This window comes from Dermacentor silvarum, chromosome 3 (genome assembly GCF_013339745.2).
Source record: "Dermacentor silvarum isolate Dsil-2018 chromosome 3, BIME_Dsil_1.4, whole genome shotgun sequence".
NCBI classification, from domain to species: domain Eukaryota; kingdom Metazoa; phylum Arthropoda; class Arachnida; order Ixodida; family Ixodidae; genus Dermacentor; species Dermacentor silvarum.
Genome location: NC_051156.1, coordinates 136,193,896 through 136,218,625, shown reverse-complemented (window position 1 = coordinate 136,218,625; position 24,730 = coordinate 136,193,896). Strand labels below are relative to the sequence as shown.

The window sequence follows — 24,730 nt, the reverse complement described above, 5'->3', positions numbered from 1 at the left end:
TAACGCAAAGGACGTCTGGGGCGGCAGGAACAAAGACTGCAGCGCGCACTTACCAACGCAGTTCAAGCCAAATCCGATACAGGCATATCCTTCCCCGATCGCAACTGACACCCCCTTAAGCGGAGCTTTCCTTCACTTAGAAGAATAGCAGATCGAGGTAGTCGGTATTCCATAATCTAATAAGTTTAAAAGTGCGAACGAAGACGGGACGACAAGAAACGCAGACAAGCGCGCTTACTTCCAACTGAGTTTTAATACCGCATTAAAACTCGGCTTGGAAGTAAGCGCGCTTGTCTGCGTTTCTTCTCGCCCCGTCTTCGCTCGCGCTGTTAAACTTCTTCCCTTCACTATCGCGCCTTTCGTTGATAAAAGCTATAAACTATATGAAGCCGCGCGCGCCAATTAACGCCGCCAAATGTGAAATGCGCGAGAACCGACGACAGCACTCACACGTTTTCCCATCCGGGACAAGGTCCACCACCGCCTTTTAGGAGCGAAGCCGAAACGCGAGAACGTCTCTTACAGTCAGTCGCGCACGTCGGGACCCTTCACTTGCATAGTGCGTAGCGGTTACACGAGTGCGCGCGCCCCGCTATATAGACGCGAATTCGTTACCGGCTCGCTCACAGCCGCGACTGAATGCAGTCGTATCATGCGTACGCTGGGACCGATATATCTAATCACACGCCCCAGTCGCGACTCCCCCCACCCCCGTCCGCGAACTTAATATTCCGGCAAGCGAAACTGCGCAAGCTCTTGCGGCGGCACAATGTGAGACAGACACGTACGCACGCACGCGGCTCTGTTGCGCCGCGCTTCGCCCCTGCTTGGTTGGTGCGTCGATCGCGGCGTTTTCGCGTGCGATGCATTGCGCATTCCCCCGGTATACCGCCGTGGCTGCGTTCGTTGTCTATCGAGAGCGCGGCGGGTGGAAAGACGGAACACACCCGTCTCCGGGATTGAGAGCGGGGACGCGACGCCGTCGTCGTCGTCGTCATAGCTTCGGGGACGACGAGAAAAAGAAAAAAAAAAGGATGGAAAAGGCCGAGCGAACAAAGCCAGCTTCGTTTCGCGTCTCTTCTTAAGTGCGCGTGCGTGCGAGATCAGAGCGTGCAGTTCTCCCGCGCGCGGGGAAAAACAAAATTGCGAGGTCCATGCTTCAGACAAACGCGGGGGGTATTGTAATTTGGGTATGACAAATGATTGAGTGTAGTGTTTCGCGGCTAAAACGTGTACTACGTGCGTGCGTGAGGTTCGAACGGTCGGTGGTGGGTACACACTGGGGCGTGACCGGTTTCTAATGAGACAAATTGCGCGGACCTTGCTTGTTCCGTGCGTTACGAAAGAGTACAGTCGGGAAAAAAAAAGTCCTCTCCACGAATTTATTGGCGATTTATTTATTTATTTATTTATTTATTTATTTATTTATTTATTTATTTATTTATTTATTTATTTATTTATAACTCGGGCGTAAGTCCGTAACATGCGAACAGCAAATGTGGGCCGATCCTGGCGGTGATGCAGGAAGGGTCCAAGCGCAATGGCACATACCCCTGTGAACTAGCGAAGCTGAGCCTGGCTAAGTCTAGCTAAGCATGATTGGGACTACCTAAGCTTAGTCACTAATCGATAGCCAATCGATATCCAATCAATAGGTAATCAATAATCGATAAATAATCAATAGGTTTCGGAAGATGCTGGGGATGACTTGGTAGTGCTTAGCCTAGCCCAAAAGCCAGGACTGGCTAGGTGCCCGTCAGCTCCGCCGTCTCTTTAGCATTGCGGCTCCAGTGCAAGCTACGCTAATCTTTTTGTTTGGTGCCCTCCTCAGTTCTGGCAACTCGTTAGCATTCGCATGCGGTAACAAGAATTACTTCGTTCTTATTTACATTGTACTTCTACATAAGGCGACGGGCGAGATCTGGAAGCGTGGTGACTGACTGACTGAGTGAAAAGCATTTATTTACAGAGGTTTTTTTACAGGCAGGGTGGGTGATAAGCGTCCAATCTTTCCATCTGGTTCTGTCGTTAACCCCGCCTGCCCTAGAATTCGAGTAAGATGATAAATGATAATGAAGAGAGCGGAAGGCATTTACGGTTCGTTGGCCAGTCCCCCATATGTAGTGCGTAGGAGCAACATAACATCACGCAGTAACAATAACAGCGATAGGAACTTTCATCACGATGCGAAACGGGGCGCCGCGCGAGGCAGACAGATATCGAACAGCGAAAATATCGCGAGATTTCCGCATCACGCCGGCATTTACAGCAATGGACGAGGCCTACTTGGGAGCCGAATACTGTAGCAAACGTATATTGTACGCTCTTCCGAAACGACACAAGAAAAAAGCGTAGCTTGCACTGGAGGCGCAATGCTAAAGAGACAGCGGAGCTGCTGGGCACCTAGCTAGTCCTGGCTTTCGGGTTAGGCTAAGCACTACCAAGTCATCCCCAGAATTTTCCGACATTTATTTATTATTGATTGATTATCGATCAGGTATTGATTGACTATCGATTGGCTATAACAAGGTATTGGCCACGTATTTGGGCTAGGCGAAGCACTACCAAGTCATCCTCAGCATTTTCCGGAATTTATTAAGCGAAGCTTTATAGGCTCACAAGTTTCGGCGGTGGTGGTGGTGGCGGTGTCACTCTGAAAAGTGGGCCGATGCTGGCGATAGTGCAGAAAGGGTCCGAGCTCATTGGCACATACCAGGGACGAAAAAGAGAGGAAGAAAGAAAAAAAAGAGAGAGAAAGAACGAGAGAGAAATGAAGAAATAAAGAAAGAAAGAACGAGAGAAAGAGAGAGAAAGAAATAAAATCACCACGAAGGTCAGAGAAACAAAGAAAGAGAGAGAGAGAAATGAAGAAAGAGATATAGAGAGAAAGAAATAAAGAGAGAGAAAGGAAGAGAAACAGAGAGAGAGAAAGAAAGAAAATCACCACGAATGTCAGATACACGCACGACAAGCTTTGCTTACCCCCATTTTCTCGACAGGGGAAGGGCTGGTGATTTTTGGTTATTAATCGATTATCGATTAGCTATTGATTGGCTATAGATTGGCTATGGCAAGGTATTGGCCACGTATTTGGGGTAGGTTAAGCACTACCAAGTCATCCCCAGAATTTTCCGGCATTTATTGATTATTGATGAGCTATTGATTGACTATCGATTGGCTATAACAAGGTATTGGCCACGTATTTGGGCTAGGCGAAGCTTTTTCATCTCCAGCATTTTCCAGGAATTTATTTATTATTGTTCGGTTATCGATTAGCTATTGATTATCTATCGATTGGCTATCGATGACTAAGCTTAAGTAGTCCCAACCATGCTTATCTAGACTTAGCCAGGCTCAGCTTCGCTAGTTCACAGGGGTACGTGCCATTGCGCTTGTACCCCTTCTGCACTGCCGCCAGGATAGGCCCACGGTTTTGCGGCTCGCGGCACAAATTACGGCCGGCTTAAACAGCTCCGCTAGGGAGCCGTCGCTGTCTTTTGACTCCTCTTCCATCTTCAATCCCTTAGCCTTTTCTGTAGTCTTGAGATGTTCGATTGATTGAGGTGATAGATGTCCCAAAGCAAGACAGTCGTAATGCATGGCTTATGTTTACTCAGCCAATATCTGTATTCGTTGAATAACTATCTCAACGCTTCCCTAAATTTGTGATTGATACTTGTTTTGTATGTGTCATCGCACTGCCCGGTGTCACCCCGTCAGCGGTGACACCCCTTGACGGCGTGTCACCCCGGTGTCACCCCGTCAAGCTACTCATTGCAATAGCTTTTTGTGACTGCTCCTTTCTTTATTGAAAAGACAAATAAAGTAAATCAAATCAAATCAAATCACTTTTCTCAATTGCTTGTTTTCTTCTGATGAATACGTATTTGCCCATTGTACCAACTGTTTTGTCGTGCCCACTACATTCCTTGAGTTGATTCAAGAGTGTCAACGCGAAGTGCTCTTCATTGTGCGCGTGCGTTTGTGTGAGTGCGTGTGCGTGAGTGAGTGAGTGAGTGAGTGAGTGAGTGAGTGAGTGAGTGAGTGAGTGAGTGAGTGAGTGAGTGAGTGAGTGAGTGACTGAGTGAGTGACTGAGTGAGTGAGTGAGTGAGTGAGTGAGTGAGTGAGTGAGTGAGTGAGTGAGTGAGTGAGTGAGTGAGTGAGTGAGTGAGTGAGTGAGTGAGTGAGTGAGTGAGTGAGTGAGTGAGTGAGTGAGTGAGTGAGTGAGTGAGTGAGCGAGCGAGAGTCAGTCAATGGGTAGCGCAATACTTGAGAGCTGCGGTTAACTTTTTGACCAACTCTGGTTTCTTACGGTGCACTTAAAACTAAGTACATGTGTGTGTGTGTGTTTTTTACATACCGCCAGCAGCAAAATGCGGCTGCTGCGGCCGCGAGTCGAACCTGCGACCTTCAGCAGCCGAACTAAGGCATCGCGGCGGGCATCCTCAGACGGTGCCAACACCAGGGCGAGAGGTCCTGCCCGTATCTATACTCGATGAAACGTCTTCGCCGCGAACAACCTTTCCTTTGCGCCGTTCCTTTTAGCAAGCAAAATTTCGTCCTTCCCGCGACGTCCATTATCAACCAAACGAGAAGCTTCAGTAAGTGCCTCCTATACCTAGGCTATTTCCGAGAGTACTTCTAATTCCGCAGCTCATCCGCTGTCTTCTCCGAAGATATCGCGACGTTTTACGAGCTCAAGCTCTATGATCCGGCAAGGCGAATTCCAACACGTTCCTTCCTTTATACTGCTCTAATTCTAGTCAAATTGCAAGGCAGCCTCGGTGAGCCCGACGTGTCGTGCGTGCCTAAATAATGGAAAATCTTGCTAGTGAAGTCAAACAAATGCTTGATATTGCAGGCAGCATGGAAGCGAGTCACAGTGCAGGCCATGTGAGGACAGGGCTCGCATTCATTATACCTTCACACCGGGCAGTGCGACGCCGAGTACAGTGCCGGGACAGATAATAAAGTATACTTACGATCGACTTGCGCACGAATGCTGCGGGGCCCACCGCAAAACACTATTTTATGGCGCAGCGGAAAGCGCTTCAAATGTCGATCCATTGCAGGTTCGTCGCTTTGGCGTGAAAGAGACAAATCGGATAAAAGAAAACAAAGTGTTGCGTGAATACTTCCGATGACATTCCTCGCCTGCAATATCGTAAAAAAACTAGTGCGTTGCGTCTCAGATTAAGGCCATAGCGTGAAGGACCGAAAACATGTCTCGAAAGCAGTGCCCAGTGATTAGCACAATTATGGGCGATGCTATCATCACTAAATTCTACAGCAAATACCGGCATGAAAGCGGGATGGTGCCGGCGAGCAACTCAGGAATTATATCTTAATCGGCCTCAAGCGCCCAGTCATCGAGAGAGAATACCGTAATGGTCGCTTACACTCATTAGTTTCGGATCTTCTAGACTGTATGATGTACAGCATTTGTCAAAAATGTACGGGCTGCACCGCACACCTTCACTTTTGTATGTCGTTCGGCTGTACGGTGCAGTTCCCGTGGTGATCCTGCCACTGCAGACCACTCGGTGGTGACTACGAGCGCTGTTTGGTTCCCCAAAGCGTTGGAACTTATGGAATATCTTACAGCAACTCCCTAAAACAGCCTATATGGTCAACCTGGTAGTCGTCGGCAACGTAAGCCCGTATACTTTTGACAAAGACTGTATGCATGAGCGATGTGCGTTCCGCGTGTGTCCCTCCATGCGTCATCTCATTCATCTGCAGCAGCACGTTGTAAGCCGAGCATCCAGACATACCTCTATGCTGTCTACAGCTTTCATTACCGAGTCTCTCGCGCTCTCTGTACGCAAACCTTGCCTGCACTGCAGGCAATGGCGCACCGCATTGCCGATCACGAGGTGGCGAATTCCACTCGCAGCCGCATGCGGCAGCATTCCAGTGGAGGCGGAATGCAAGAAGCGCTCCTGTACAGAGGTTTGCGAGCGAGTTAGCGAACCCATAAGCGATCGCAAAGAATCTGGACCTGTCCACTGCGGTCGCCCTCATATCCGCTGTGTTCCATTGGCACGTTAAATAAGTCAATCAACCAATCAGTCAATAAATAAATAAATAAGTAAATAAATGTGCACATAAAGCTGGAGCGCTAACTGTTAAGTGTTTATCGCTGTATATGCATCATGGGTTAACCACCCGGCTTTTCCCACACTCTTTCTCTCTCTCTTTCTATAATCATGGCCCGGCACCTAGAGTAGCATGTCAGGCGAACATCTCCAGCCTACCATTCAAGCGTGTTTCTCTCTCTCTTAACTACTTAGCTGCCGTCCGCAAGAGCTTCAATGCTGTGGTCGTGCGTGCAGCGTATACATACGCCGTGTAGTCCATGCGACATGCTATAGCACCAACAAAAGTCATTGCATTAGCACCAAAGAGATGTTTATTGTCGACCAGTCACCGCATAAGCTAGCCCTTGCACTGCGTGCGCACGCAATTGACGGGCTGCATTACGAAACGTTCTTTCTTCTTCTTCTTTCTGGGGGTTTATAACGTGCCAAAACCAGTCCTGATTATGAGGCACGCCGTAGTGGAGGGCTCCGGATTAATTTTGACCACCTGGGGTTCTTTAACGTGCACTACAACGCAGGCATGCACACGGGCGTTTTTGCATTTCGCCTCCATCGAAATGCGGCCGCCGGGGCCGGGATTCGATCCCGCGACCTCGTGCTCAGCAGCGCAACGCCTTAGCTGACTGAGCCATCCCGGCGGGTGCATTACGAAACGAAACGCGCATGCAACGGCAAGCTGCCGCAAAAACTTTTGACGTGCGTTGACAGCGTGTGTAAGACGCCAAGCGTTCTATCCCGTCTCATGCGCCGGGAGTCAGTTATAGACTTGCGTAGAATATTTACGTGTGGAGTTTTTCGTAACTATCTACACGTGCCTTTCATACATACTTGCTGCGCCCTATAAATAGACAGTTTTAGTTACACGTACGTGGAGACTTCACGTACGCAAACGTGAACAGTCTACGTACCTTACGTGCACGCCATCTGAAACGCTTTTCGCTACACGTACGCGACGCACCACGTAGCTACATCTATCGGGAAATATGAACAATTCAATTCAAGATGAGTATTTCAGCGAAGCCAGTGATGTGCATTGATGCGTGCCGGTCATCGTCTCCGCAATGCCCGGAAGTGTGTTGTGCAAGCGTTATGTGCTGTCATCGTTGACATGGAATGAAATAGATGACCAGTCATCCTGTCGCCGTGTTTCCATGCAAGCCATCTGCGCGCGCTCAGCACGCTATCGATTGTTCGTGATCTCGCGAAACCCCCGCGCGAAGCTGTCTACGTGCGCAAGAAACGCACGTAAAAAATCGAATCTCACGTAGTACGTCCGTGAGACCAGCGCGCGGCCGCTACGTTCTGCGCATGCGCACTGCTTACACGTAGAAGCTCTACGTACGCAAAGCCTCTACGTGCGTGTAACTAAAACTGTCTAATAAATATTTCGCTTGCCAGGCAGCCATGTGTCACGTCGCCTCTACTTTAAGGTATTATTTTAATTCGAAAGCTTGCCCTGTGACATAAAACGGGTGAAGCATTTTATACGTACACATAGAGTTTGCTCTCTTCAGCGAAGTCCAGCAGGGAGGGATCCGTGGTGCGGTCCATGGACATTAAGAGCTATAGGGTATAGTAGTCAGGTGGGCATGCCATGGGCGTTGTCCCACTTTCGACAGTACGAATATAGGTTATATGGTACGTTATGTAGTGTTGTGTTGTTGGGCGCTGGCCCAGTGGTTTGCAAAAGTATGAACGTTTATCTGCGAGTGAAGCTCGCATTCTTTTCAGTACTTCCATTTAACGGAAGTGCACAGGTCTGTACGTGTCTGCGCATTTTGTAGCATGTTCTCGTACTGTCCTCTGAGCCTTTATTGACCTGTGTGCGGTATTTTGCGTGTGTTCGTGCTCTTAGTAGACTGCCTTCGATGGTCTTTAGTACCTCTTATTGCTTTCATTTTGTTGTTGTTGTTGTTGTTGTTGTTGTTGTTGTTGTTGTTGTTGTTGTTGTTGTTTTGTCTTGAACGCGAGGAGCAGCAGCCAGTGCCACCTAAGTACGTCAATCTCTCCTTTCATGTCATTACAGAAATTCATTTAAATAAAGAAAAGGCTAATAAAGTACAATCGTGAGCTATAGGAGTGGGAACACCGATTTTTCTTTTATGTAAGGTTTACTCGCGACGTGCGGATTCGTACATGCATGCTCGTATGCGTCAAGTACATTTCCCGTCTAACACTTAGTCTCATTCAGCACTTTTAAACAGAGCAACCCCAGCATATGCACTTACACACACTGTATAATCTGCGCTTCTGTTCTAACAACCTATAATTGTTATATATTGTACGGCTTAACGTACCAGAGCGGGGAATCAGACTACGAGGGACCTCGTACCGCGGAGGGCTACCGAATAATTTTAAACCACTAGCGGTTCTTTGACGTGCATCTGAATCTACGCCATAGCAAAGAAAGAACTGGATCATCGTATATGACAGGATGAGTGACAAGCATGCGCGGTATATTAATACTACGCTTTATGGTTCGTTCTTTACGCATACTGCTGTGTTAAGTGGGTTTCAGTTGCAGTCCAGCGTTTGTGGTGTCTGCGTCATGACATTGTGTTCCGTATATACAGGGTGTTTCAGCGAACACTTTCACCATATTTTAAAGGTTGCCTGTAGCAGATAGCACAATTCTAGTTCATGATCTGGTCGGCTCGAAGAGGCGGACATTACTTGCACAAAAAAAATTAAATGCATAATCGACTAATTAACAAAAAATCACTTATGTTTTGATTAATTACGTTATGGCCCATGTTGAAATTTACAAATTCTAGCCGTGGAGTTCGCAAGGCGGATCCACTTGGAACGAATGCATTTCTCCGTAAAGTTCGGGAATTAAAATCTCGAAACTGGTGTCATCCCGAGAATTCGTTCCCAGTGCTCCAATCATTAGCAATTTACAAATTCTAGCCATGGAGTTCGCAAGTACAACATGGGTCATAAGGTAATTAGTTGAAAACTTAATTAGTGAATTTTTTCAATTAGTCGGTTATGCAGTTCAAATTTTTTTTTTTTTTGTGCAAGTAGTGTCCGCCTGTTCGACCAGGCCAGCTCATGAACTAGAATTGTGCTATCTGCCACAGGCAACCTTTAAAATTTTTGAGAGTGTCCGCTGACGCACCCGGTATAGGTATGGTTTTACGGGCCAAAAACCACGACCTCATTATGAGGCACGCCGTAGTGGGGAGGCTCTGGGTTAATTTTAACCACCTGTGGTTCTTTACCGTGCGCCCAGTTATGCACGGTACACGAGCGCTTTTGCATTCCGGTCCCACCGTGGCCGGAGTCGAAACCACGACCTCCAACCCGCGACCTCGAGCTCAGCAGCACACCATAGGCATGCCCTGAGCCAACGAGGCCGGTATGACAACCTTAAAGGAAGATTTTGCGCTCGCCGTTGCTATCGCTATCGCTCCATCTACTCAATAAAATCGTATTTCTTAATCCTCACCGTTCAATAAAAACACTTGCCATATTTGCTTGCCCAAGGATAAGCTGCTAAAACAAATTAAGATGAGAACACTGGCCTTGCATGCGGATTTCAACGTCGAAGAACTAATTTGTTGCAGGGATGCAGACTCGTTTCGCTGTCCTTAGACACACACTGTGTCCTTATGAATCAGGCTTACAACGATGAAAATTTTTTCAGTGAACGGTATGGATAATAAGAGAAATAAAAAAAAGAGTCAGTTTTCTTGCGTAGTTTCAACAAGAAGAGAGCAGGAGCTAGCGACAGTATCTTGTTTTAAAATTGTCAGAATAAACACGGCGGTCGCTGTATATTGTCGCATTGTGATAAAACAAATACGTTGTGAACGCGCAATGTATTCCACATGTGCATGTGTTTTATCTTTTGCCATTCCTTGCAAACGAGTACAGTTCACGCCAATACGACTCGTCGAGTGTTCTCTTCATTTATTTGATATTTCTGACTAGCTTTATCCTATTTGTCAGTAGATGTTGGTTCTAGTTAATTACAGGTAAAGCAAGCATAAGCTATGGTGTCGAAATAGGATAGCGAACCAGGTGCAACCTGCTTAATCTCTCGTTCCTTTTCTATACCTCGGTGAATTCTAATAAATTATGTGGTTTAAAGTCCGAAAACAACAAATGGGCTATCATTGACACCGTATCGGGTGGCGCTAAGGATTAATTTCGAAGAGCTGCGGTTCTTTAACGTGCACCTAAATCTACAACTACATACACGAGTGTCTCGACATTCCACTCCCTTCGGAATGTGACCGCCGCGGTAGGTATTCGATCCAGCGACCTCGGACGTCTGCGTTTCAACTATAGTATATCGCAAAAAAATAACAATAATAATAGTAATGAAGAACAGGCACACGTTTCATGGATAGGATAGGAATAAACATTATTTGTCCAATGGACCAGGAGTGGGCCGTCCAGCGGGCCAGGGCCATTGTCGAGGATCTCGGAAGATTTTTCTCCGGCGTTGGACCCCTGGCAGCCTAGCCCCGGGCACGTTTCGAGCATATTATTAAGTTTTGCTAATCAGGTATATACAGTAAGAAGTGCTTAAGCTAAAATCGAAAACAAAAGTTTCTTAGGCTAGGACTGTTCCTAAAAAACAAGTGCCAGCCAATCGGTATGTTGGCCATACCAAGGCATTCGGCTAATAAAAAGCAGCAATTGGGAATAAAAAGCTTTAGGGAATTTATCCCGGCTGTCCGAATGTTTACAGAATCCCAGGTGGTCGAAATTAATCCGGAGTTCCCCACTATATAGTATGCCGCATAATGAGATCGTGGTTTTGGGTCATAAGACCTTAGAATTTAACGTTCTCTAATAACGAGGACTCATTACGAATACGCACAAGGAATCGCCCCACCATCTTGGCTTATACAACTTCGAACCATCTATTCCCACTGGATCGCAATTCGTGATTTAAGGAGATAGGCTTGTCCGTCGAAAATGAGCACAAGCGAAATACAAGAAGTGACCCAGCAGTTATATACCCGCACACTGCATGCAAGTGTGAAACACAATTACTGCCGCGACTCACCAGTGCTGAATCGCCGGCGCATGAGCAGGTTGATAGCCGACTGAAATCCATCCAGGCGTCCCTGCACATGTTGCTGTTGGTGCTGTTGCTGTTGCTGCGGTGTGGAACTTGGCGGGGCGGCCAGGGCTGCCGCCGACACGCACGCGGCGTTGGCCATGGGCGCGACGCTCGAAGGCATCGGGGAGACCAACTCCGGGAGTAAACCACTCACACGCACGTCCACGACCACAAGCCGACGGGGGCAACGACACGCCGAAAACACCGGACGCGCATCGGAACCGCTTTTTTTTGCGCGTCGGAAACACTCTCTCGGAAGAGACGCCCACCGCCGCCGCAAACTTACGGACCTCTTTTTTTTTTCCCGAAGGCTTGTTTTGTCGCCGCCGCTGTTCGCCTATCAGCCGGCTTTCTTTTCTTTCTTGCTTTATTTGCGAGTCTGCTGGCGTGTCTGGAGCTGCACGACTAGCGCTGGCTCATTAGCGACGAGATCTCGCTATGCCGCCCGCCGCCGCCGCTCTGTAGTTCCTGGAAGTCCCCGGACTCACTCCACAGGAACACTTTCACTCACGGGAACTACACGGCGGCCGTCTGTGCTGCCTCGTGCTTCCTGTCGGCGTTTTTCGCAGCCGCTAGCCGCCGAACCAACCGAGGCGCTTTGGGGGACACATGAAATGTCAGCGCATCCACTTCTTCACGAAGTTACTCTTCGATTTCAGACGACGGCCGAGGAAGGTGTCGATAGCAGACGAGAAACGAGAGCAGACGACGAAGTTACGACTGAGCGGCTTCTTTCGCTGTCCTAGAAAAAAAAAAAATCTCAACGAGGGGCTGACAGTGCCGACTCCCGCCGCTGGCTCAGCGAGGCGACGATTGTTTTGCTCGAGGGACGGACGTTATGGTTATTGACAAACACACGCACCACAGACACTGGCCGACGACGGCAAACACGCTAACACAGGACCTCCTCCGCGGTGGAGAATCGCACGCTACGGTACACAAACACAAACACACCACCACCACCAGAAACACTGGCCCTATGTCTTCGTTATTCGCCGAGCGCACCACGCAGGCGTGGGCATGATCGGGCAGCACGAGACATCCGGAACGGCGTCATCGTCGGTAGCGCTTTGGCTACGGTTGCGTTGCACACTGAACGAACGACGACACTGCCACCGCCGCCGCCGCCGCCGTCGACGACGATGTCCTAATCCCGCGATACCGGCGGTAGAACAGGCTTCGCTATCGCTTCGGAATCACCGCGCGTCGCTCGGAGGATAGTCTTCGCCGCTTCCACCTGCGTCTCCGCCGACAACGGAGAAAGAGACCGCAATGCACAAACCCGTACGGAGAGACAAAAAAAACTCAGGGACACGCGCACGTCCCAGATGATGATCCTCGGAGACTTCTCGAAGCGGGCGAACGGTTATCAGCGCCGCTCGCGCAGGCTGCGATTCCGTGGGCGTCGCTCGGTAGTGTCTTTCTTGAGTATGCCGTACACAACCGCCGTTTGCCCTTGGGACTTTATAGGCGCACAGCGCGCCGCGCCTAACTAGCAACGTTCAAAGAGACGACGCGGTGCAAAACTACACTGACGACGACAGCTGTGGCGGTACCCTCCCCTTTGCTTGGAAGCCAGCACTGCAGGTTTTTGTTTTTCTCTTTCTTTCTTTCTCGGGAAAAAAAATAAAGGTAGGGTTGGCCGAGATGAGACTGTTGTTGCACCGGTGTGCGAGCGATACCGTCGTCGGCTCTGGCTTTACTACTGTGCAGCCGAGGCTGCTGCGGGCCGCGGCGGCGTGGCGCGAATGACGCAAGGACGTCGTCGTCGTCCGCAGCGCACGGGTGGATGATGGTGTCGATGTTCAGCAGGCGAGGCTCTCCGCGAATGCTGCCCGGCTCTGACAAATCATCCGTGGCAGTCCGAGAGAGCTTCCTGCATTCCTGGTCGAGAAGCTCTAAGCGTGGGGAGAGGGAAAGTGGGGGTGGGTGAAAAAAAAAAGGGAAAAAAAGTGAGCGGGAGGCAAACACAACAACAACAAAAAAGACCCAGCGTTAAGCGAGCGAGAGTACTGTTTCTGCAGCGCAGGGGAGGACACACTCGTACACAGGCGCAAGAATGCGTCCGCACGCGCTTACACGAACACAGACAACCCGAGCTAACGCACAGTCACACGCTGCACGCCGTGGAAACTTTAGGCGCTCACGGATATATTCAGGTATAAGGGTGAGAGCAGCGAGGGGACGACAGGTAAAAAAAAAAAAACGGAGAAAACAAAGACCGAAGAGAAACAAAAGAGGGTTTCGTCAACGAGAGAGAGAAAGAGGTGTTGAGAGAAGTGCGCTGACTCTTTTCGCTTCTACTTCCTTTGTAAAGTTTCGCAAGCCATATATTCACATTAAAGTGCTTTCTCGATACACGCACACTCCTCGCAGGACGTTCTTATAAACTTGTAAAGCAGCCGTCACACTTTACCCGAATGAACGGGCACGTCATGATTGCCGAGGAGTTACCAAGATATGCCAGGTTGTATAGCCAGGCACCGGTGGGTTTTCGAAAGCGGATGGAATAAACGCGCCCTCGAGTGCGCGAACTGTGCACTTTCGTAAGCAATGTAAATGAAAAGGCGCTCAATTAAAGCCGCGTCCCAGTTAAGTTTGACGTACGGCAGCTGTTACGTAAACGCGTATCGCCGTCAAGGGACGTGCAAGTAAAGCACACCGTTGCTACGGGAGCACGGCTTTAGCTCCACGAATTAAGGTGGAGAACACAGCTTCCGTTTCCTTATATCAATCTCCTCCGAATTGTAGAGGTCGTAATCGTTTTCTTAATAGAAACACTTATTTTCTATACGTCTGTCAGAGCTGCCGTGCGCAGAGAAGCGGGGATGATATAAGCGCTCTCACAAAGACGCCGGGATTATTGAATTCCTGTTTTTCGGAAAACATTTTGAGCAGCTGTTGCGAACTTATTCCATTATATCCCCGCCTACGATTATCCCCATGCTGTATGTGTGTGTGTATGTGTTGTACGTTAACAAGCTGACGTAGACATTAGCGAGAACTTAATCTATGGGGACAACAACAGATGCCCGCGCTCACTCAGACGGCGCTTCCTTTCTTTCTGTACGTATTTGTCCGCCTCTACGTCGCGCTGACTAACGTATACAACACATAAATTACCATCTCGTCCAAACCATCGCTCCTATGTAAACACGCAAGCGCAAACTACACTGCGCAAATTAGGCTAACGCGAAGAATGCGAAGGCGCTTTTCCTGCCGTACGTGTTACCATTAATCTAAGCTGGATATGTGACAGGGTCACCCCATTTTTGCACCAATGACAGTGCCTATTCCTGCTTCTCTTTGTCATCCTGTCCTTACGGCTTAGCTTGTACACGTTCCGGTGTCTTGCATTTTATCTCGCATGTTTCTCGTATATACGTTACCACCCTCAGCAGATGCCTCGATCAAGCCCAGCGGTGGCGACCTTGCGAGTCCCCCACTGAGTGAGGGACGTGGACGCTCGCTCGTACATGCACTGCGGCGAACAGCGAGGATGTTGCGGAAGGAAGGAGGAGGAGGACGAGTGCCGCGGTCGTTGCAGGCACGGCAACAAGCAGGAAGGACGCGGCATGCCGACCACACCACACGTCGACGCTGTGTCACCCGAGAGGGCCCAGTGTGTCGTGAGCGGCCTGGTATGCCAGCGATGCCGCCGACGCCGCTGCTCTATGTATATACGCGCACACATATATACAGACAGGCACCGCGTGGACCGATGCCGACTACCGCGCCAGAGGACACACGTCGTCGCGCGAGACGGGAAGAGAAGCCGCGCTGCAGCGGTTACATGAGCGGCGGCGGCGGCGGCGGCAGCAGCCATGGCGATGATGAACCTTAGAAGCGGGCATGGAGCGCACTTAATGACTTAATCTCGCAAATCGCGGTCGACGCGAGAACCGTCACGGACGCGAAACCGCCGCGCCGCGTCTGGTGAAAGTCTCGGCTGCTTCCTTGGAGGAAAGGTTGATGCGGCTTCGCTTGCACGCCACGGTAATGGCGTGCGAAGCCGCATCACGCGCCGCTGTTAGCTCTCCATTCACTACGGATTGCCGAGATTTTTAGAGCGCAGCTCTTAGGCGCCCGTTCCTGCGGCGAGCGTCGGCGTCGTCCCTCGGCGTCCCTCGTAACCGAGCGAACGAGTACAGCGAAGGACGAAAGAGCGAACGCGGAGCGCAGCGGGAGATGAAAGACTGCGACAGCGAAGAGAGCGCGAGGACGAAAGCGGAGGAGGAGGGTGCAGTGGAACCATAAGGCGGAATGCGGAGTAGAAGGGTATGTCGAAAGCGTGAGAAGAAAAGCGTAGTGCCGCGCAAGACGGGGTTTGCGGCGGTGATGGCTACGAGATGGCGCCAGAGTAGCGCGCGTCGTCTGTTCACCGATGACGCCACCGATAGCACATATGGAAACAAAGCGCTGCATGAGCGGTGGTCGATCTGTCTGCGGCGGCTACTGTGAATCGCGCCCACGCGTCACCCACGCGCTGCCTCTCGCGATATCCCGAGTAGCGAGGCAATCGCGCCACACTTCGCTCCGTTTGCGACGTGCCGCACCAGACAGATTATCCGCGCCAGCCAATATATCGCGAAATGAAAACTCGTATAGAGCTACGCTCAAATTTAGCATTCGGGAGTATCGTAACCGTCGGTAAATTCTTTAATGCGGCCGAAGCGGCGAAGACAAAGCGACTCACGAAACGGTACTCCAGCCGCTCCAAATGAGGAAAGGGCAGTTGTCGCCATAGCAGTGTCATCGCCGCTGCTCCCTGGTTCCACCACTACCTCCACTAATACTACCAATACTACCACTAATATTACTTACTACTACTACTACTACTTCTACTACTACTACTACTACTACTACTACTACTACTACTACTACTACTACTACTACTACTACTACTACTACTACTACTAACATTTCTGCACAAAATGATCTACGGTTCGCCGTATTCGTAATCCATTCCAGTAGACCAGCTCTCATTAAAAAGGGCAAATACAAACGAAACCAAGTCATAACATTCGCCTGAGAACTCGAGACGGCTTCCCACTACAGAGGCATCCACGTGGACGCCGGTTCAAATACCGCAGTGCTCAGAGGACAGTGACCCGAAAAGACGCGCCACGATTTCACTGAGCGTTCCGACGGGCCTCAACGATACTACTTAAATAGAAAGTGAAGTCGGCAACCACTGAATCCCTAAGAGATGGCAATCCTACAATGACCAAAGTGAATTCTCTCTACAGTTTCTTGCTTGCATTGTCTCTAGGTTCAAAGAATGTTGATGGCGTTTAAGGAACCAGTAAAATGCAGCCAGATCGCGTATGCGTCGAGAGCGTCGATTTCTTCACAAGCGCTCCGGCAAGTGCAGACCTGAGCCGAGTAGCAAGCGGTTAAGTGCAGGGCGCAACGCGAACCACGTCAAACTGCTGTTGTTGTGAAGAACGAAGAACTAGTATGAAATAATTAATTCATTCATTCATTCCCAGGGATAGTATGCGAATATACGGAGTACACAAGATGAGCGCTGTGCGCAGTCTTCTGAACAAAACCGTCCGGAACTACGGAGTCAACCAGGCCTCTGCATGTCATCTCGACCAGACCACAACGACTATATATAATCACGAATTGTAATGCAGTGTCCGTAATTGTGTCGAAGCTGCATAATTTTATTCCGAGGTACAGCATACTCTCTGCATTACATAGTAACTAAATTTGGACTTAGTGCACAACTAGTAATGTCGCATTCTTTTTTTTTTCATAGAAAGATTGTAACCACCGGCCCAAATCACATGTAAAAGGTAATTATTGGCTGCAGGCTCAACGAAGAACGAAAAACTACTCTAACTTCACCAGTGCTTACATATAACGCAGCACCTCGGACGTCGAGTCAGACACAGTAGTACCTTTAGTAAAGTGCATGTTTGTAGCAGTATACTGTGCAGCCTGAATTGAACTGGAGTCACACTGGGCAAGCAGAAGGACCACATGACCCGCTGATCAGTTTCTGTGGTTCTTCCTTGCCACTATACTGGACAAAATTGGCAAAAACTGGCAAAAAAAGAAGGAACAGGCGTCCACAAATGCGGGCACCGTGCCTAAAGGGGATAGTCTATATTGCTGCACGACCGTGGTACATGTATATTCCGTTGTTGTACGTGCCTACGCCTACGCATTTTTGCCGAACACACGGCGTCCCTTCTCACTTTCGTAGTTCAAGATGTATGCGGTGAAGCCGTGTGTAAAATAAAATAAAAAAAGAGTCTGAATAAAAACATTTTTCTCGTCTTGCGTGTATAGGTGCCTTATAGCACGCTCTTCTTTTCGCTGCCCTCACTTGTCAGTCTGCCGTGTTTCCTCACGGTGAAGAAATAAAAACGTAGAAAAAGCACTTTAGAAAGGGGAAGCCACCAAACGAGAGGCCAGATCTTGGTGCACCTTACTCGCATCATTTGCTTGTTTGTTTGTATGTGTTGTTTTGTTTCGCGCCCTTTAATCTCCACTGTGCCCTGCGTGAGACGACCCAAGTCTTTCCACTCACTTTCGCAAACGCGTCTGACGTGTGCCAGACGCCTAAAATTAAAAAAAAAAAGGGGGGGGGGGGTCATGGCGGGACGCGCATCGAAAGGCGTCGACGATCCCGGCCAGAGTGACCACTGGCCTCACCATACTCTTCTGTCTGATGGCAGTGTGTGTGAGTGTCTGGCCGGAGAGAGGACACAAGAGCGTTCCTGGCCACACATTCATCACACTCTCGCTCGTTGCCCATTTCTCTGACGCGTTTCGTTTTCGAGTTGCCTGTGCTTTGTTCTCATAGAAGTCGCGGTCGAAAGCTCGCTTAAAAAAAAAAAGAAAAAAAAATTGTCGGCGCTTCAAGACAGATGCGAACGACATCCCTGAAAGCGAGGTTAAGACAAACGACGATCGAGCATCTCTTATCTTTTTCTTTGTCTCGAAGCGGTCCATCTGTTCTTCGATAATGCCTCGGTGACTGAGGGCATGCAAATAAATAAATCAATAAATGAAAAGCGGCGCGTTTGTTTTCTCACTTATTCTACCCTTTTATGCCTCGATTTCATTGTTTGTCTTTATAGTCGAGTTATACCCGTGTTTTTTTTTTTCTTTTCTTTTTTAGCGAGGTTTCTTTGTTATGAAAAATGTAATATTTTTTTCGCTTTCAGCGTAATTTTATATCTGTGGATAGCTTGGTACGATTGCTACGGCCTAGTCAAGCTGTTCAAACAAACTTTTTCCTCCAGCATCCATTTCCAATTTGTATATTAGAATAAATAAATTGATTTGATTATATTTGATAGCAATGAAAGGGAAAAATAGTCCAAGCCAGGCTAGCAAAATAGCACAAAGTCAAGGTCGTCTGTAGATGCATGTAGACCTTCTGTGCTCTCGCGGGCTTACAAACGAATAAAATAAAAACTACAAGACGTCTGCATGTTATGCACACGCTAAAGAACGTGATATACAATTATTTACGTAGGTACCCAAATAATTATGTAACACTTATTCTACAAGGTGACAAAATAATCGATTAAAGGCTGCTGATTTATGGCGGAAGAAAATTATATCAGCTCCTAGCTCCATTTTGGGCTGATGACGTACTTGTCCCCAGAGATCCTTTCGAAATCTTTTTTAGAGTTTGGAAGTAGCCAATTATCACATTTCAATAGTAACCATCACAAGCGACCGCTACATTTTCCCGAGTTTAGATCTTGTGGATATTCTTTGTCGATACATACATGCATACATCGTGTATAGCTTACATTTAATTCAGTTGTAAATCAGTGAGTCCACAGAATGCCTGTAAGTCTGCAGACTGTCTGCATTTGTGACTTCATGCTACCCTGGTTTGGATGTCAATCGGAGGGAAATTTTCAGGAATATTTCAATCGTGCTTAACTGCGGCCCTGCTTGTTTTGTTGCAGAGAGCGTAGCATGACGTCTAGAGAGAGAGGGAGGGATATAAGGAAGGCAGGAATAATAACCAGTCAAGAGTACGGTTGGCTACCCTACGCTGGAGGAAGGGAGAAGGGCATGACGTCTTAAGTGGAACTTATGGGTATATTGCTCCTGTAAATCTTTAAAACATTGATACCTAGCTTCAAACCGAACACAAGATAACAAAACAAACAAAAAAGAAAACATCCAAACTCTCTCGGCTAATATATGATTACACTTTAGGTAAGGAGTGCCAGTTTCAAAATGTGAAAATGTGCTCGTTTATAAATGTTACCGTCTTTCATATTGTATACGCTGGGCTGATCTCAGGTCAGTTCTTGAAAATGCTCTAATAATGGTTAAAGGTCACCAAATTTACAGTTCCTGGGAACCGATGTACATATAGCCTACACAGCTCGCTGGCTCTCTGATTCTATACAACAGTCGTCGAGACCCTCGAATGGCTCTTATACAGGGCGGCAATACAACCATTTCCTTTCTTATACAAACGAAACGCTCGCCTGGACAAACACTCGCTCCTCCAGTTTCCCGGAACGATCCGTTTTTGCCGGCCGACCAAAGCAAAGCATGCAAGACTTCCGGTGCCTTTAGTACGTTTGCGCAAGGAATCAACTCGTCAAAACGAACGGGATCCTCACTTCTAAAGAAGCGAGCTTATATAGGACTCCTAACCCGACTCTTGCAGGATCAAGAGCTTTAGATTAGAACCAGGGTCCAGTTGGAAGATCTGTATTGCATCCGGCTCTCCGTGGCCCAGTATAAGGCACTGCCTTCGTCGCGGAAGGACTCCGGCGTGCAGTTTTCTCAGACCCGAGCTCTATAGCTTCTCTGACCTACCCGCATTTAGTTAGTGGATATTTCGGGCACTAATTTGACTGTCGCGGCGCAAACAAGGCCCCGTCCTACGCGGAACGCCAAACAAAGGAAATGGGGCAGAACACAGGTTCGCCGTATGTATGCCAAAGACAATGGCGAACTCCGGCATTATAGCCAGCGAGGAACTAATTTACGGACCGCGGGTCTAAGTAAGCAAAGCCGCTTGACAACTCGCAAAACATGACTGAGGTTGTGATCGAGTTTAACGCGCTGGGCAATCCGGTTACGAGATTTGGGTAATGCGTTCAAATGTGTGGCATAAGTTTGTCGATTTAAGAGCGTGCAAAGCAACGAAGGTGCTTCTCAGACGGGATTACCTAAACAAACTCTTCCGTAAATTTACGTAGGTGTAGGAGCGATTCGCAGCGTTCAATATACGACCAAGAGAGACCAAACCGGGCAGATTTCTTTTGAAGAAATCTGCCCTGCCTTACCCAGAAGTTGCGAAGGCTATAGGATAGATTAGATCATGGTGTTGGCAGGCTATAGGCGTGTATAAAGCGCGGACCGTGCTTATCTGACTAACCTTGCCCCCGTGTTTAATAAACCTAATCTTCCAAACCTTGATTCGTTATACCGACTGACTCAGCTTTCTGTAGTTGTAAGAAATGGAATGCGCAGGAGGTCAATGCGTAGAGATAGAACAGGGCCACCTTGCCATAACTCATTTAACCATATACAAGACGCCTTATTTACGCTTGCTTTATCACCGGTACTTGATGAGCCGTAATCTTATACGAACGTGGTGCTTGGTATGTATAGTAAGCATCATCAATCTATTTACGTCCACTGCAGTATGAAGGCCTCTCCTAGGGATTTCGAATTAGCCCTCTCCTGCGCCGGCTGACTCAATATTATGCCTGCCAACTTCCCGAGATTTCATCTCACCACCTAGTTCAATGACGCCCTCGACTGCGCTTCCTTTCTCTTGGCGCCCATTCTGTAACTCTAACAGACCACCGGCCGGTTATCTATCCTACGCATTACATGGACTGCCCAATTCCATCTATTCATTTTAATGTCAACTGGAACTTCCGCTATTCCGTTTGCTCTCTAATCTACGCCACTGTTTTCCTGTCTCTTAACGTTATGTACGCCTAACATATATTTTCTTTTATTGCGATAGCAATTATATGGACACTCAAAAGCAGATTTCTGCCGTCGGCGTCGCCGTCGCCGTCGCCGTCGCCGTCGCCGTGAGGTTCCGTATGACGTCAATGTAGATGAAATCGTCGCCGCGCGATGATAAGTGGTTCTTGAGGGAAAGGGAAAGGTTGGCGCTATCTTCTGCAGCCCTTGAGGGAGCACGGCTCAGCGCCAAATCGCCGCGCACCGCCGAACGCTGTATGTGCGAGTGAAAGGGCGTGAGGGACGCGCGCTTTCACGGGGAGTGAACGCACGGCGGAGAACAAACGCGCGTTCTGCGCTGTGCTACCTTAAGGGCTGCAGAAGTAGGCGTCTCTTTCCTCCTCTACAATCACCATATATGTAGAGTAAACGTACCTTCTTCCGACGCGCGAAAGGCTGTGGGGGAGGGGGGGGGGGGGGGAGGGGCAGGGAAGGGAGGCAACGTTTAGCTGCGGCACCAAGTGCCTATTTATATCAGAGGCTCCGGCAACAGTCACCAACGCTGCACGCATTTTGAGCGAACGCGGGCAAAACGCCGGCGGCGTCGACAACAGTTCTGCGTGTTGCCGGTGCTGCTGCATGTCCAAGTTTATACAGCTGATAAAGCTACTATCATTACTCCGTATAGCTCTCTACAAATTTACAAGAGATACCCCCCCCCCCCCCCCTGGTGAGGACGGAGCTTATCTCTTTCTGATACAGAACCTTATTGTTATTATTTTTGTGGACAAGCAGCTTTGCGAAGACACAACGCGATGACATCTGCAGCAGCCGCAAAGCGGCTGCTTAACGGCTACTACCTCGTCACGTGCCATCTAATGCCGTTTGTGCCGTCGATGTCCGTGTCGTTGTGACTGCGGTGCAACAAATTAAAAGAGTATACACTGTATACCGCTGCGATGTGACCGGTACTTTTCTTTTTTTGCCGCCGCATCACCGCTACCGCGTCTGCCACAAACCAGCTATATAAATTCGGTGACTCAGCTAACGTTAGCCGGGGGCCTAAAAACAAAAAAGAAACAAAAAAAAGAGAAAGAAACTGGCACAATATGTAGCTGTGCGACATATAAGTTGTATGGTCATCTGTCCTCTTCCGCTAATAACATCAATTCTGCGTATTAATTACCTGACTAATCAGGAATAGAATAATCAAACAAATTAAACAAACAACATCTTCCTTAACGTTAGCTGGGACACAATATATATTCAAGCCGCAGTTTATCCCGCCCCTCGAATACGCACGTGGCACCAAGGAGAGGGCGTAACGGTAGCGGTAACCTAAGGGAGCCTTCATATACTCTCGCACGTTCAAGCGTTGCGTAGGCGTGCGTATGATTTAGGTTGCCTAGGTAACCCTGTGTTAGATAGGTCTACTTTCAGATGACACGTGACCAGGTAGCAGCCACTTTGTGGCTGTTGCAGGAGCCATCGCACTGTAACGTCACAACACTGCTTACCTACGTAGAAAAATGCAAATAAAGGTGTCTATTCAAAAGAGTTACAACTGTGTGACCTGCTCCCACGAAACGAGGTGGTCGTGTTATATACCCCCGTATTCAGAAATGCATCTTAACGTTAAGCCCATGCTTGAGTTGATATAAATGACGTATGGCGTGAACGTGCCCAAGCAGCTCATTGCGTTTCCACGGCGCGTTCACGACAGACGTCATTTAAATCAAGTCAAGCGTGGGCTTCAAGTTAAAGATGCATTTCTGAATACGAGGGTAAATGTTGCATGCGGTGCTTGCATTACAGCGTTCCTGATGGCGTGCGCTCCCCCGCCCGAGTCGCATTAACAACCCTGCAGCAAATAGCGCTAGCAAACACATCAGCGAGGAATACAAAAGAAGAAACAATTTCTCACAAACCAACTCGGACATTAGAAAAACACGCTCGTATAGACCTAACTCAGGAATGTCACACGAGTTTAGAATGAAGAGGGCAAATTAAAAGGCAGGCCTTCGGAATGAGGCGGTAAATTAAAGCGGCAAAGTGTGCCGTATGCAAGAATACAAGACGTGCCGGCATTCGGGCAATCCTAGCGAACAGACGAAAAGGCAAAGCAGGCGTGCACGCATGCGTTGGCCTTCCACAAACATATCAGAAGGAGAAAGTGCGGCGTTGCTAATTTCAGTGCTTCGCTTACCTGCGGCAGTAGCAGCGGAATTTTTTTCCCTGAAGATGTTATCCTAAAAGCCGAAAGTGCGGGTCCGTAGAGGTGAACGCACCGGCTTCTCGGGCGGCTTTCCCGCACCGTTCAAAGTCCGTGCGTTAACGAAGGGCGCGCGCGATCGCACGAAAGCACAGCGCGACAGCGAACACTCCGGGGAACCAGAGAACGGCGTCCCTGGGAACGGGACGGGCTTCCCAAACAATGGCACCGCTTGTCACTCGAGCAGTTTGAATGGTCTCCGTGCACATATCATCCAGCCGCGCGTCCTTGGCTCCGAGCCGCGCGCGCGAGTTCGAGAGTGCAGAGGAACGCTTGCAAAGGCGACACTGCTGTGTGTCTACGGCAGCACAAGAGGTTCTTCCTCGCAGTCCCCACGGTCGTTCAGCGAGGTCCCGACGGCGAGTGGTAGTTTTCAGCGTTATAAGTGGACGGGTTGCTTCAGCCTAACGCGCTCACGAAAGCTTACAGCGCACGCAAGGGCAGCGTTGCGACGTCGCCCGTCGTATATCGTCGCTTATGGTAATAAGACGTCTTTCTCTTGCTCCAGTTTCAACTCGAAGAAGACGGGAGACGAAGCGAGGCCAGTATTTCCGTGGAACGCCGCTTTGAACTATAGCAGCGGCGCTGGGGTTTGCAAGAGCTCAGAGGAGTGCTTCACCGACGACAGCTTCAGCTTCAGTTCACGCACAGGGGGGCACTCGGAATCGCCCGAAAAAAAGAAAAAGAATGCACCTCGGGCCGGCGTCACCGAAAGAAACGAAGAAACACGACACACATTCCCACTTTCATTGTGCCACTTCAAGCGAGTCAGACGGTCGACGAACAAATGCCCGATTTTTCACAATTTTTTTTTCTGTCACCGCTTCCTGATCACACTTAGCACCACCGCAACCGATGCTTCCACTGTCAGGTGATCAACCAACCCGCGTCCTATAGACGACCAGTGGACAGCAACTGTCGAGCAAAAAGCGCGCGCTGGCCTTGCCGAGTGGTTCGACGGCCGCCGCCGCCAGACGCACGCGGCTACTCCAAACAGCCGGCGCCTCAAGAGGAGCGGCGCTGTCCGTGATGAGGAGGGAGCCCGAGGCACTGGACCGTCGCGTATAGTAGACCGCCGAGCCACTTCTGCTGGGCGCCGGGTACGGCACCGCGCCGCACTCCTCAGGGAAGCAGGACCACGACTGCCCTTGGGACGCAGGTACCGCTAGGCGGCGCACCCGCTGGCACACAACAGACACAACGGCCGCCGCGGCAAGGGAATCCGTTCGCGCCCAGGTGGAAACCTGTTTGCGAGTCGCCGCCGCCACATGCTGGAGCCAGCTGGGACGACGCCGCCGACGCCAAAGTTCGGCGCGCCAAACGCCGAACGACGGCTCAGCTGACCGGCTACGACG

The 24,730-nt window shown here is 49.2% G+C and overlaps 1 protein-coding gene across 1 annotated transcript in view; it reads right to left on the bottom strand.

The window, feature by feature from the left end:
- The window catches only part of LOC119445813 (pleckstrin homology domain-containing family G member 5-like), a 676,589-nt gene extending 652,923 nt beyond the window's left edge, over window positions 1-23,666 (bottom strand). The window contains exons 1-2 of the mRNA XM_037710104.2: window positions 23,310-23,666; window positions 11,126-13,080 (exon numbers count right to left, since the gene is read on the bottom strand). Coding sequence (XP_037566032.1) covers window positions 11,126-11,303 — 178 coding nt within the window. The 5' untranslated portion in view covers window positions 11,304-13,080; window positions 23,310-23,666. The remainder of the gene's footprint in view (window positions 1-11,125; window positions 13,081-23,309) is intronic.
- Window positions 23,667-24,730: the final 1,064 nt, after the last annotated feature.